General features: G+C 42.5%; 1 protein-coding gene across 7 annotated transcripts in view; it reads right to left on the reverse strand.

Annotated features, from left to right (window-relative positions):
- Positions 1 to 12,802, reverse strand: part of LOC106612784 (protein KIAA0100) — a 36,727-nt gene that overhangs the window by 2,124 nt on the left and 21,801 nt on the right. For 5 of the 7 annotated variants that reach the window (XM_045724619.1, XM_014214267.2, XM_014214266.2 and 2 more), the window contains exons 25-39: positions 12,117 to 12,274; positions 11,760 to 11,966; positions 11,068 to 11,167; positions 9,142 to 9,321; positions 8,745 to 8,866; positions 8,234 to 8,389; positions 7,876 to 7,997; positions 7,504 to 7,684; positions 7,189 to 7,275; positions 6,879 to 6,887; positions 6,061 to 6,171; positions 3,619 to 3,754; positions 2,752 to 2,879; positions 2,366 to 2,467; positions 296 to 430 (exon numbers count right to left, since the gene is read on the reverse strand). In XM_045724619.1, coding sequence (XP_045580575.1) covers positions 296 to 430; positions 2,366 to 2,467; positions 2,752 to 2,879; positions 3,619 to 3,754; positions 6,061 to 6,171; positions 6,879 to 6,887; positions 7,189 to 7,275; positions 7,504 to 7,684; positions 7,876 to 7,997; positions 8,234 to 8,389; positions 8,745 to 8,866; positions 9,142 to 9,321; positions 11,068 to 11,167; positions 11,760 to 11,966; positions 12,117 to 12,274 — 1,934 coding nt within the window. The remainder of the gene's footprint in view (positions 1 to 295; positions 431 to 2,365; positions 2,468 to 2,751; positions 2,880 to 3,618; positions 3,755 to 6,060; positions 6,172 to 6,878; positions 6,888 to 7,188; positions 7,276 to 7,503; positions 7,685 to 7,875; positions 7,998 to 8,233; positions 8,390 to 8,744; positions 8,867 to 9,141; positions 9,322 to 11,067; positions 11,168 to 11,759; positions 11,967 to 12,116; positions 12,275 to 12,802) is intronic. The other 2 variants (XM_014214263.2, XM_014214269.2) reach the window with 1 other exon arrangement.

Consider the following 12,802-nt stretch of genomic DNA (forward strand, 5'->3'; position numbering starts at 1 on the left):
AGCTTTAGGCAGGGATTGGCATTTTGGCAGCTTGGAACGTCATGATGGTAGAAGTGCCATTTTGCCATCAAACTGCTACTGTAGGACATGACCGTGTTGGTAATGAGAGAGGCCAGGGTTCTGTGCAGTACGGAGTAGGATGAAGTTGCCACTATATGCTGACTCTGGGTTAGTTTGTCATTTCCCCAACTAATGATCAAGGGGAAGGGGAGGCTGATCCTAGATCTGTATCTAGGCGAACTTCACCCCACAATGGTTGGGTTAGTAATAAGCGGGACAGGGTTCAGTGCAGTACCTGTGCTACCAGTGCTTTCCTGCTGTCCCTCTTAACAGCCATGGCAAAGTCCAGCCAGGTCCACGTGTTGTTGTGGTACTCCAGACAAGGTAGAACCAGGTTCAGATCCTTCCAGTCAACACTGCTTTTCTCTCCCTATGTGGACACACAAGCACAAAATCCATAATGTAACTGCATTGTATGGGAGCTAAAAAGTACAGCAGTTGTTCATATACTTCTACAATAATCATACCTTCTTTACATGTCTGTGTTCATTTATCTCCCGTTTAATGATATTACATATTCATACACCAATATTACATTTTCAATATTAAACATTTAGATTTATTAAACATTTACTCAAATCAGATATGGGATTATGTAATCTGGAAGGCAAGACAATGCAGTCATTGGAAAATAACGATTATTTTGCAAATCCCTGAAGACATGAAATTGAAAAATCGTCGGATTAAAAACGACGTCCAAGTCACAAACAAGCCAACAGTGTGAGAAGGTTTACATATACAAACAGATAAAACACATGACAACACACCAGACGTTGAGCTATTTTTTCCAGTCTGAGAACAAAACATGTGACCTGGTATGGGGTCAACACAGAATCATGATGACATCTCTCTTCATCTAATAATGGCTGAGTGAGCGTAAACATCTCTCTTCATCTAATAATGGCTGAGTGAGCGTAAACATCTCTCTTCATCTAATAATGGCTGAGTGAGCGTAAACATCTCTCTTCATCTAATAATGGCTGAGTGAGCGTAAACATCTCTCTTCATCTAATAATGGCTGAGTGAGCGTAAACATCTCTCTTCATCTAATAATGGCTGAGTGAGCGTAAACATCTCTCTTCATCTAATAATGGCTGAGTGAGCGTAAACATCTCTCTTCATCTAATAATGGCTGAGTGAGATTAAACATCTCTCTTCATCTAATAATGGCTGAGTGAGATTAAACATCTCTCTTCATCTAATAATGGCTGAGTGAGATTAAACGTCTCTCTTCATCTAATAATGGCTGAGTGAGCGTAAACGTCTCTCTTCATCTAATAATGGCTGAGTGAGCGTAAACATCTCTCTTCATCTAATAATGGCTGAGTGAGCGTAAACATCTCTCTTCATCTAATAATGGCTGAGTGAGCGTAAACATCTCTCTTCATCTAATAATGGCTGAGTGAGCGTAAACATCTCTCTTCATCTAATAATGGCTGAGTGAGCGTAAACATCTCTCTTCATCTAATAATGGCTGAGTGAGATTAAACATCTCTCTTCATCTAATAATGGCTGAGTGAGATTAAACATCTCTCTTCATCTAATAATGGCTGAGTGAGATTAAACATCTCTCTTCATCTAATAATGGCTGAGTGAGCGTAAACGTCTCTCTTCATCTAATAATGGCTGAGTGAGCGTAAACATCTCTCTTCATCTAATAATGGCTGAGTGAGCGTAAACGTCTCTCTTCATCTAATAATGGCTGAGTGAGCGTAAACATCTCTCTTCATCTAATAATGGCTGAGTGAGCGTAAACATCTCTCTTCATCTAATAATGGCTGAGTGAGCGTAAACATCTCTCTTCATCTAATAATGGCTGAGTGAGCGTAAACATCTCTCTTCATCTAATAATGGCTGAGTGAGATTAAACATCTCTCTTCATCTAATAATGGCTGAGTGAGATTAAACATCTCTCTTCATCTAATAATGGCTGAGTGAGCGTAAACATCTCTCTTCATCTAATAATGGCTGAGTGAGATTAAACATCTCTCTTCATCTAATAATGGCTGAGTGAGATTAAACATCTCTCTTCATCTAATAATGGCTGAGTGAGATTAAACATCTCTCTTCGAGGGGAATGTTTATTTATGAACTCACTGACATGTATATAGAATCAATAACTGGCTTGAATCAAAGCATTGAGTACCGTTCTTTAGCTAGTTGCAAAATCCACAAAACCTCTGGTACATTTCCAGAATTCCAGAAATCCCAGTTGGAAGAAATCCGGGAATTATCCAACCGGGAAAATTTCTGGAAAATGTGCGGAATTTTGGTACCCTTAACTTCAGAACATGGTGACACATACCTTATAGCTGACACACAGGGGAACCTGGGGGATCTTGATGTAGATGAAGGAGTTATTCATGGCTGCTCTCTCCTTCATCTTGTCGATGTCATCTACAGGATGCTAGGTAGGGAAATAAGACATACTTCGGTTTCAATACAGTATGGAAGAAGGCTGCGTCTGAAATGGCACCCTAAATACTCATCATAGTTCACTACTTTTAAACAAGGCCCATAGAGTGCTGGTCAAAAAAAGTATATAACGAGAAAGTTGGGAAGTGCTTGTGAAAACAACGAGCCAATTACCCCAGCAGATGTAGCTGGGTGGCAGCGTAGTACGGTTGTATGAACATTGGGGATACATCAACACAAAGATAGATATTTTCTAATTAAAAAAACAACAAATACCTCAACAGCCTTTCGGAAGGACCTCCTGACCCCAGAGGTTCGGTTCAAGCCCTGGGTGACCCCTTTGCTGGGGCCCATGACCCCCATGGTGTCCTCCGAGAGCTGCCGAGGCTTGATGACAGGCATGCCTGAGATCCAATTTACATTAGTCATTTAGCGGACACTCTTATCCAGAGCGATTTACAAGTCAGTGCATTCAACTAAGTGTAATAGGAAAAACAACCACATAACATAGTAATTGTAGTGCTACACCCTTCTTTGAAATAGCCGCAATCAGTAGAACCAGTGCCAGGAAGAAAAACAAGTGTGGATGTGAGTGCAAGAAAGACAGCAGCAGCACCACGGCCTCTGAATGACTCCACCACCCCTCAGAGTCCACACCCTATACTCCTGTAACTCTCCAAAATGTCCAATAAGGCACCCTATTCCCTTTATAGTGCACTACTTTTGACCAGGGTCATAGTGCACTATGTAGGGAATAGGTTGCCATGTGGGATGCACCGTCTCACACAGCCCTCAAGGTCACAGTAGACCCAGGCTATTAATAGCCACCAAGGGTGACACAGCAACTACCAATCCAATACCATGTGTGGCATTGAAGAGCTGGCAACAATAAAGGAAACTAATATTGATTGGTTGGGTGGAGAGCGGTGTGGATTTCAGGCTGGTCAACATGTAGAGGATGGAGGGAGACTTGAGGGTAAGTGAACGTATATAGTACAGCATAACGGCTGCACGTCAATAACTGGTAAGTAAGTAAGCCTTGTCCGAGTCAGAATGGTCCATAGGGCAGGCACCCATCTTCTGTTTCTGTAGCTTGATGTACTCCCCCCGGACAGGATGCTAGCAGGTAGAGGCAATACACACCAGTAGTGACCATTCGGGACTTGTCCTCCTCATCAGCAACTTCCTCCTCCTCCACGTTCCTTCCTGGGAAGAAGAATCCCATCATCCTTTTGAAGAACTGGTACATGAGCTGGATGGTGAGAGGAACCACGTTCACCTGGCGACACAAACATTACAACAGAGAAACAACATCTACCTGTATGCTCCCAATGCTTTCATAATTAAAAAGGTTATGATCACACACACACGTTAACACATCTCTAATGTTATGATCACACACACACGTTAACACATCTCTAATGTTATGATCACACACGTTAACACATCTCTAATGTTATGATCACACACGTTAACACATCTCTAATGTTATGATCACACACACACGTTAACACATCTCTAATGTTATGATCACACACACACGTTAACACATCTCTAATGTTATGATCACACACGTTAACACATCTCTAATGTTATGATCACACACACACGTTAACACATCTCTAATGTTATGATCACACACGTTAACACATCTCTAATGTTATGATCACACACGTTAACACATCTCTAATGTTATGATCACACACGTTAACACATCTCTAATGTTATGATCACACACACACGTTAACACATCTCTAATGTTATGATCACACACGTTAACATCTCTAATGTTATGATCACACACGTTAACACATCTAATGTTATGATCACACACGTTAACACATCTCTAATGTTATGATCACACACACACGTTAACACATCTCTAATGTTATGATCACACACACACGTTAACACATCTCTAATGTTATGATCACACACACACGTTAACACATCTCTAATGTTATGATCACACACACACGTTAACACATCTCTAATGTTATGATCACACACACACACGTTAACACATCTCTAATGTTATGATCACACACACACGTTAACACATCTCTAATGTTATGATCACACACACACGTTAACACATCTCTAATGTTATGATCACACACACACGTTAACACATCTCTAATGTTATGATCACACACACACGTTAACACATCTCTAATGTTATGATCACACACGTTAACACATCTCTAATGTTATGATCACACACGTTAACATCTCTAATGTTATGATCACACACGTTAACACATCTCTAATGTTATGATCACACACACACGTTAACACATCTCTAATGTTATGATCACACACACACGTTAACACATCTCTAATGTTATGATCACACACACACGTTAACACATCTCTAATGTTATGATCACACACACACGTTAACACATCTCTAATGTTATGATCACACACGTTAACATCTCTAATGTTATGATCACACACGTTAACACATCTCTAATGTTATGATCACACACGTTAACATCTCTAATGTTATGATCACACACGTTAACATCTCTAATGTTATGATCACACACGTTAACACATCTCTAATGTTATGATCACACACGTTAACACATCTCTAATGTTATGATCACACACGTTAACATCTCTAATGTTATGATCACACACACGTTAACATCTCTAATGTTATGATCACACACAATAACACATCTCTAATGTTATGATCACACACGTTAACACATCTCTAATGTTATGATCACACACGTTAACACATCTCTAATGTTATGATCACACACGTTAACACATCTCTAATGTTATGATCACACACGTTAACATCTCTAATGTTATGATCACACACACGTTAACATCTCTAATGTTATGATCACACACAATAACACATCTCTAATGTTATGATCACACACACACGTTAACACATCTCTAATGTTATGATCACACACACACGTTAACATCTCTAATGTTATGATCACACACACACGTTAACACATCTCTAATGTTATGATCACACACGTTAACACATCTCTAATGTTATGATCACACACGTTAACACATCTCTAATGTTATGATCACACACGTTAACACATCTCTAATGTTATGATCACACACGTTAACACATCTCTAATGTTATGATCACACACGTTAACACATCTCTAATGTTATGATCACACACGTTAACATCTCTAATGTTATGATCACACACGTTAACACATCTCTAATGTTATGATCACACACGTTAACACATCTCTAATGTTATGATCACACACGTTAACACATCTCTAATGTTATGATCACACACGTTAACATCTCTAATGTTATGATCACACACATGTTAACATCTCTAATGTTATGATCACACACAATAACACATCTCTAATGTTATGATCACACACGTTAACACATCTCTAATGTTATGATCACACACGTTAACACATCTCTAATGTTATGATCACACACGTTAACATCTCTAATGTTATGATCACACACGTTAACACATCTCTAATGTTATGATCACACACGTTAACATCTCTAATGTTATGATCACACACGTTAACACATCTCTAATGTTATGATCACATGCTTCCTCCTCACCTCAAAGTGCTCCTTGACTGAGATGCCTCCCACTGGGGGGCGGACCTTACTGAAGATGCGCAGGGCAAACTGACGGCCAGACTGACACGGGCTCTGAGGACGCAACACCACCTAGGAGACAGGTTTCATGAAGTTAAAACTCACAACACAGAGGCTGCATCCCAAATGGCCCCAAAAGTAGTGCACTATATAGGGAATACGGTGTCATTCAGGACGCAGCCAAAATAACCACTGGAATAATGCCATGCTCCTAACTGCTGATTCCCCAAAATATATTTAATGTCATTTAGGAAACCAATTGAATTCAGAATACAGCATATTCTGTAAAGACAAGAAAATGTATCTGAAATGTGTCCATACAGCATGAATGGTGAGCAGGAGGATAAATGAATAAATTCACAGCTATACGGATATTTCCTCCCATATGAACAGGAAAACATTTGGAAAACAAACCTGACATACACAGTGACGTAAGACATGGTACCGTAAAACATTCAGATGATGGTGCAAATGCAGTGAGGAGCACGCAATAAGAGGAAGGACTGGAGGTGGGCATTGGAATGACCCAGTCCCATGGTGGACATGCAATGTTGAATAACAAAGGATACGTCCCAAATGGCACGCTATACCATGAATAATGCAATACTATTAACCAAGGCCTCTGGTCAAAAGTAGTGGACTATGTTGGGAATAGGGTGCCATTTGGGACACATACATTATATTCTGAGAGATTTCCGTGATGCTGACTGGATGATGAGCATGATGGTGTCAACAACCGTGACATGAACACCCAGTTACTGTACCAGCACCATACATACCCTCACATGCTGCACATAGGAAACCAAGTAGAGAGTTATCAACACAAGTAAACACTGCTTTAGAGGTCTTTGTGAGCACAGTTTGGGTGCAATAGGACCTGGAATCATTGGATCAGTAACAGCAGGAGATAGAAACTTCTTGTTTCTGACAAAAGACTGAAAAACTGAACAAAAAGGCTTGTACTATCAGAGATCCCTTTAAGAGGCAATATTTGTAAGCTTCACAGGTTCATAGCTCCACCGGTAGTAAAAATGAGCTGTTGACTGCCCTTACCAAAGAAAAGGTCAGAGATAAGCATCATTTCCTGACCTTGTATGCAGCGTTGGGGAGCAGGTTGTTCATGGTGAACCAGCCCAGTTCCAGGAGATGCTCTGCTGTGTCGTCTGACTTGTTCAGCTGTGGAAGGAGACAGTTTAACAGATGTTTAGCATCAACATCAGGGCCCGCATTCATAAAGCGTCTCAGAGTAAGAGTACTAATCTAGGATCAGGTACCCCTTGTCCATATCTTATCATCTAAAAGGCAAAACAGATCCTATTTCAGCACTCCTAATCTGAGACTTTTTGTGAATATTGGCCCAGCTCTCTAGCCGAAGCACAGTATCAAAATATACTCCCTGCCCACCTTGCTGTACATGAACCTCTGCAGCTCCAGCTCAGCGATGCCCAGCTGTCCATCCTCCTCAGTGAGACACCAGCGGGCCTGGGCAAAGCAGATCTCTGTCCTGCGAACCACACTCACGTCCTCCGGCGGCTTACGCAGCTCCAGTTTATTGGTCCTCTGCAGCTGGAAGTCTTTAAAACATCTGGGAGCAGAGAGTGACATGCAGGGAAGAACACAGGAGAGGATGAGTCAGTATTCTTAGGAAGTATCTCAGAACTTCCCATGGTTGGCCGACTAGTTTTCCTAGGCATTGAAAAGATGGTGTGTGTGGTGACAGTGTTCGGTAGTTTGACTTCGCATTGAATGGTGTGTCTGTGGCGGTGTTGGGCAGACCTGATGAGGATGTTGAGCTCCTCACTCTTCATCTGCATGTCAGTCTTCTCCTGATTGAGCTGGTTCTGCAGCCTCACGTTGATCTCTGACAGCTCATCTCCTCTCAGATCCTCAGGCTGGGCCTGGAGGGGTCACACCACACAGGTCAAATACACTCAAGTAGATATTTCAGTGCTTTGGGGTTCGTAACTCAGGGATGCGTTTTAATCCCTCTCTAGATTTTAATTGGATGAAGTAAACTAGAGGAATTACCTTCACCTTTGGTTTTCACCTCACAAGTAACAGTGCTGAAATCAGCCATTGCCTCGCCACACAGGGCCTATGAGAAGAGTGTGAGTCAGTCCGTCCAATGGCTCACCCTGATATTGGAGTAGATCTGTTTCTCCAGGCGTCTGATCTGGGCCACGTGCTGCCTGACGGCCTCCTGCAGGTGTAGAATGCTGCTGCGCTGCTCCTCTGGGTTACTGGAGATCTCCAGCTGGAAACGCACTCGCTGCTTCTTCTCACTGTGCTCCTGAGGACAGAGCCCACACACAACATGGTCAAAGGGTAGGACACGAGGCATCCCAAATGGCGCTATTCCCTCTTTTTACTATTTAGAACCCTGGTCAAAAGTAATGCACTACATAGGGAATATCATGCCATTTGGGACGCATAGGGACTTGTACAGTGCAGAGACCTCAGCAATCATACAGTAGGGGTGAATCTGAAATTCCACTCAAGTACAATTTTCACTTAGTCTCCTACTGACCTCAATACATGACTAAGTGAAAATTCGACTTGAGTGGAAGTTAGGATTTGCCCCATATACAGTTGCAAATGCTATAGGACAAAACACTGCCTAGTCAGATGTTGAGGCATCTCCTTACCTTGCGTTTGGGCTCAACGTGCAGCAGTAGGTTGTTGACGATGTCCAGGATCATAGCATACTGCACAGGGTTGGTGGAGATCTCCAGGTCATGGTGAATGAGGGTGAAGGTGTCCACAGCCCCTGATAGTGAAGTGGGGGGAAAGACACCAAGTTGAAAGGCTCAGGCCTTCACAATCAACAACATGACAGCAACATTGTCAGCATGGTCTGACACTATGAGGATGTCGGCTGCCTCACAGAATTAAATAAAACATTAGAATAGACTTTGGCATCCAAACAACGGGATTAAATTCAGGAAAAAGTTCATTCTAGAAACTGATTTTAATGTTTTTTTTTAATATTGTATCAAATGTTGTATAAAATAGTGCATACATGAGCTCTATGGGGTGCCTTACCAGCTTGTTTTTTCAGTAGGTCTTCCTTCTCGTTGCGCCGTATCTCTGGGGGTTTGATCTGCGTGGCCAGCTCAGGGTCGATGTCGTGGCTGTACCCGATGTAGTACATGCGACAGCTGCAACGAGAGATGATACGCTGGACCTGCTGGGTGTCATTCACCTGGGCCGGCTGGTTCCAGTCTAGATACACAGAACAGAGGAAGTGTTACATTTACCTTGACACATAAGTTAAAGGGTAAATACACCACTTAACATCATCGTGGCACTTAAGACATTTTTAACTACAGAAAATAAATATTTTCGGTTTTTTCCCTCATCTATCTATCTACACACAATACCAAAGCAAAAACAAGTTTTTAGAAATGTTAGCAACTTTGTAAATGTGATATTTTACATTTTTTATATAATTCTTCAGACCCTTTACACAGTACTTCGTTGAAGCACCTTTGGCAGGGATTACAGCCTCAAGTCTTCTTGGGTATGACGCTACAAGCTTGGCACATCTGTATTTGGGGAGTTTCCCCCATTCTTCTCTGCAGATCCTCTCAAGCTCTGTCAGGTTGCATGGGGAGCGTCGCTGCACAGCTATTTTCAGGTCTCCCCAGAGATGTTCGATTGGGTTCAAGTCCGGGCGTTGGCTGGGCCACTCAAGGACATTCAGAGACTTGTCTGGAAACACTCCTGCGTTGTCTTGGCTGTGTGCTTAGGGTTATTGACCTGATGAAAGGTGAACCGTCGCCCCAGTCTGAGGTCCTGAGCACTCTGGAGCAGGTTTTCATCAAGGATCTGTCTGTACTTTGCTCGGTTCATCTTTGCCTCGATCCTGACTAGTCTCCCAGTCCCTGCCGCTGAAAAACATCCCCACAGCATGATGCTGCCACCGCCGTGCTTCACCATAGGGATGGTGCCAGGTTTCTTCCAGATGTGATGCTTGGCATTCAGGCCAATGAGTTCAATCTGGTTTCTTTAGACCAGAATCCTGTTTCTCATGGTTTGAGAGTCCTTTAAGTTCCTTTTGGCAAACTCCAAGTGGGCTGTCATGTGCCTTTTACTGAGGAATGGCTTCCGTCTGGCCACTCTACCATAAAGGCCTAATTAGTGGAGTACTACAGAGATGGGAGAACCTTCCAGAAGGACAGCCATCCCCACAGAGAGACTATGAAGCTCTGTCAGAGTGACCATCGGGTTCTTGGTCACTTCCCTGACCAAGGCCCTTCTCCCCCGATTGCTCAGTTTGTCTGGGCAGCCAGCTCTAGGAAGAGTCTTCGTGATTCCAAACTTCTTCCGTTTAAGAATGATAGAGGCCACTGTGTTCTGGGGGACCTTCAACACTACAGACATTTTTTGGTACCCTTCCCCAGATCTGTGCCTCGAAACAATCCTGTCTCGGAGGTCTATGGACAATTCCTTTAACCTAACAGCTTGGTTTTTACTCTGACATGCACTGTCAACGATGGGACCATATATAGACAGGTGTGTGCTTTTCCAAATCATGTCTCATCAATTGAATTTACCACAGATGGACTCCAATCAAGTTGTAGAAACATCTCAAGGATGATCAATGGAAACAGGATGCACCTGAGCTCAATTTTGAGTCTCATAGCAAAGGGTATGAATAGTTATGTTAATAAGGTATCTGTTGGTTTTTTTTAATCAAATTTGCAAATTGTATTTAATCCATTTTAGAATAAGGCTGTAACGTAACAAAATGTGGGAAAAAAAATCAAGGGGTCTGAATACTTTCTGAATGCACTGTATGTAGACACTGGCATCGTGCTGGAGATAATGAATAAAACAATAAAAAAATAAAATGGAATTTCACTTTAAGGAAAGATTCACATCAAGATGAGATTTTCAGCTTTGAAGGGACAAGGTTTAAACATAGTGCATTTCATGAAGTAGAGTATGTGTGAGGAGCAGCAGTACCTGTTGTGGTGCTGACCATGCCTCCAACAGCCTGGCCACTCTCCATCAGCTCCAGCACTGAGTCCAGGTGACGCTGCCTGTGCTCCTCGATGTTTTTCACCTGCAGACGCACCATGCACAACCAAGGCAAAGACACACGGTCAAAGCTGTGACAGCACCCTGAATCTGAAAGACACAAAAATGCTCTCTGCTATGCACCTACTATAGAAATACTCTGTCGTGCAACTTGGACTTGAGCCCGAATGTAAACCATACACAACACATCATCATTCAATGCTACAGATGATCATTTATGATAGTTCTTGTTAAAGCTTTTTGGGTGACCTGACCAAATTCACATAGAAAAGCGAGCGTTATAGATCTGTCACTCATTGAAAGAGTCTAAGAAGCAGTAGATCTGTTCTATGCGCGCCATTTCTATGCTTCCCTTTTCTTGAGCTCCATTTTTGCATCTTTTACTTTTGTTGATTTGTACACCAGCTTCAAACAGCTGAAAAAACTATATTTTTGGTTATGGAAAAGATAGATCACAGCGGTGTAGATGCTACAATGATTCTCTACACTATACTTGCTTTATCACATAAACTGAAATGAGAAACTAGTTGAATTTTAACAACCAGGAAATAAATGGCGGAGCGATTTCTGCATAGTGCATCTTTAAGAGCCTGTTAATAATGTTTTCACGGGCCCACCTCAAGCCACAACTGCCAGTCCTCCTGCTCTGAGGGGTTGGGCTCCATGGTGGCAAAGTACTGCATGCCGTCCAGCAGACAGGTCCAGGTGGTCTTCTGCTTGAGGGTGTCGCTGTACCAGGCCGGGTGGTGCTCACACTGCAGCAGCTGAGCCTTGGCAGCAGACACCAGCACGCAGCCAGCTGTCTCTGTGCCACGCAGCATCATCTACAGACAGACAGCAGAGCAGGATTATAACCTTGGGCCCTGTTAGCGAACTTTGTTACATTTGGGGGCAAATCAAAGTGTGATCGGCCCACTGGGCTTTACAATCTTTATCTGATTTGCCATGAACCTAATCTCCCAGACTAGTTGTACCTGACAGTTGACCAGCTCGATGAACCAGTTGCGGTTGTAGACGTCGTCTGTCTGGCAGGCAGCGATGCCACACAGCTGATCACTCACACCAGAGTCCTCCTCGGAGAAAACCACAAACTTATCAGTCTCCTCAATCAGCTTCTGCAGCATGGATGTCCCTGCAGAGTGAAGAGGAAGGAAGAGTTGAAGAAACAGTCAGTAAATTATATTGAAAGACGCTTCATGTGGCCTGGCTGGCCTAGCAGTAATACTGCAGCCTCTAGCATACATACACTACATGACCAAAAGTATGTGGACACTCGTCGAACATCTCATTACAAAATCATGGGCATTAATATGGAGTTGGTCCCCCTTTGCTGCTATAATAGCCTCCACTCTTCTGGGAAGGCTGTCCACTAGATGTTGGAACATACAGTGGGGCAAAAAAGTATTTAGTCAGCCACCAATTGTGCAAGTTCTCCCACTTAAAAAGATGAGAGAGGCCTGTAATTTTCATCATAGGTTCACGTCAACTATGACAGACAAAATGAGAAAAAAAATCCAGAAAATCACATTGTAGGATTTTTTATGAATTTATTTGCAAATTATGGTGGAAAATAAGTATTTGGTCACCTACAAACAAGCAAGATTTCTGGCTCTCACAGACCTGTAACTTCTTCTTTAAGAGGCTCCTCTGTCCTCCACTC

This window comes from Salmo salar, chromosome ssa09 (genome assembly GCF_905237065.1).
Source record: "Salmo salar chromosome ssa09, Ssal_v3.1, whole genome shotgun sequence".
NCBI classification, from domain to species: Eukaryota; Metazoa; Chordata; class Actinopteri; order Salmoniformes; family Salmonidae; genus Salmo; species Salmo salar.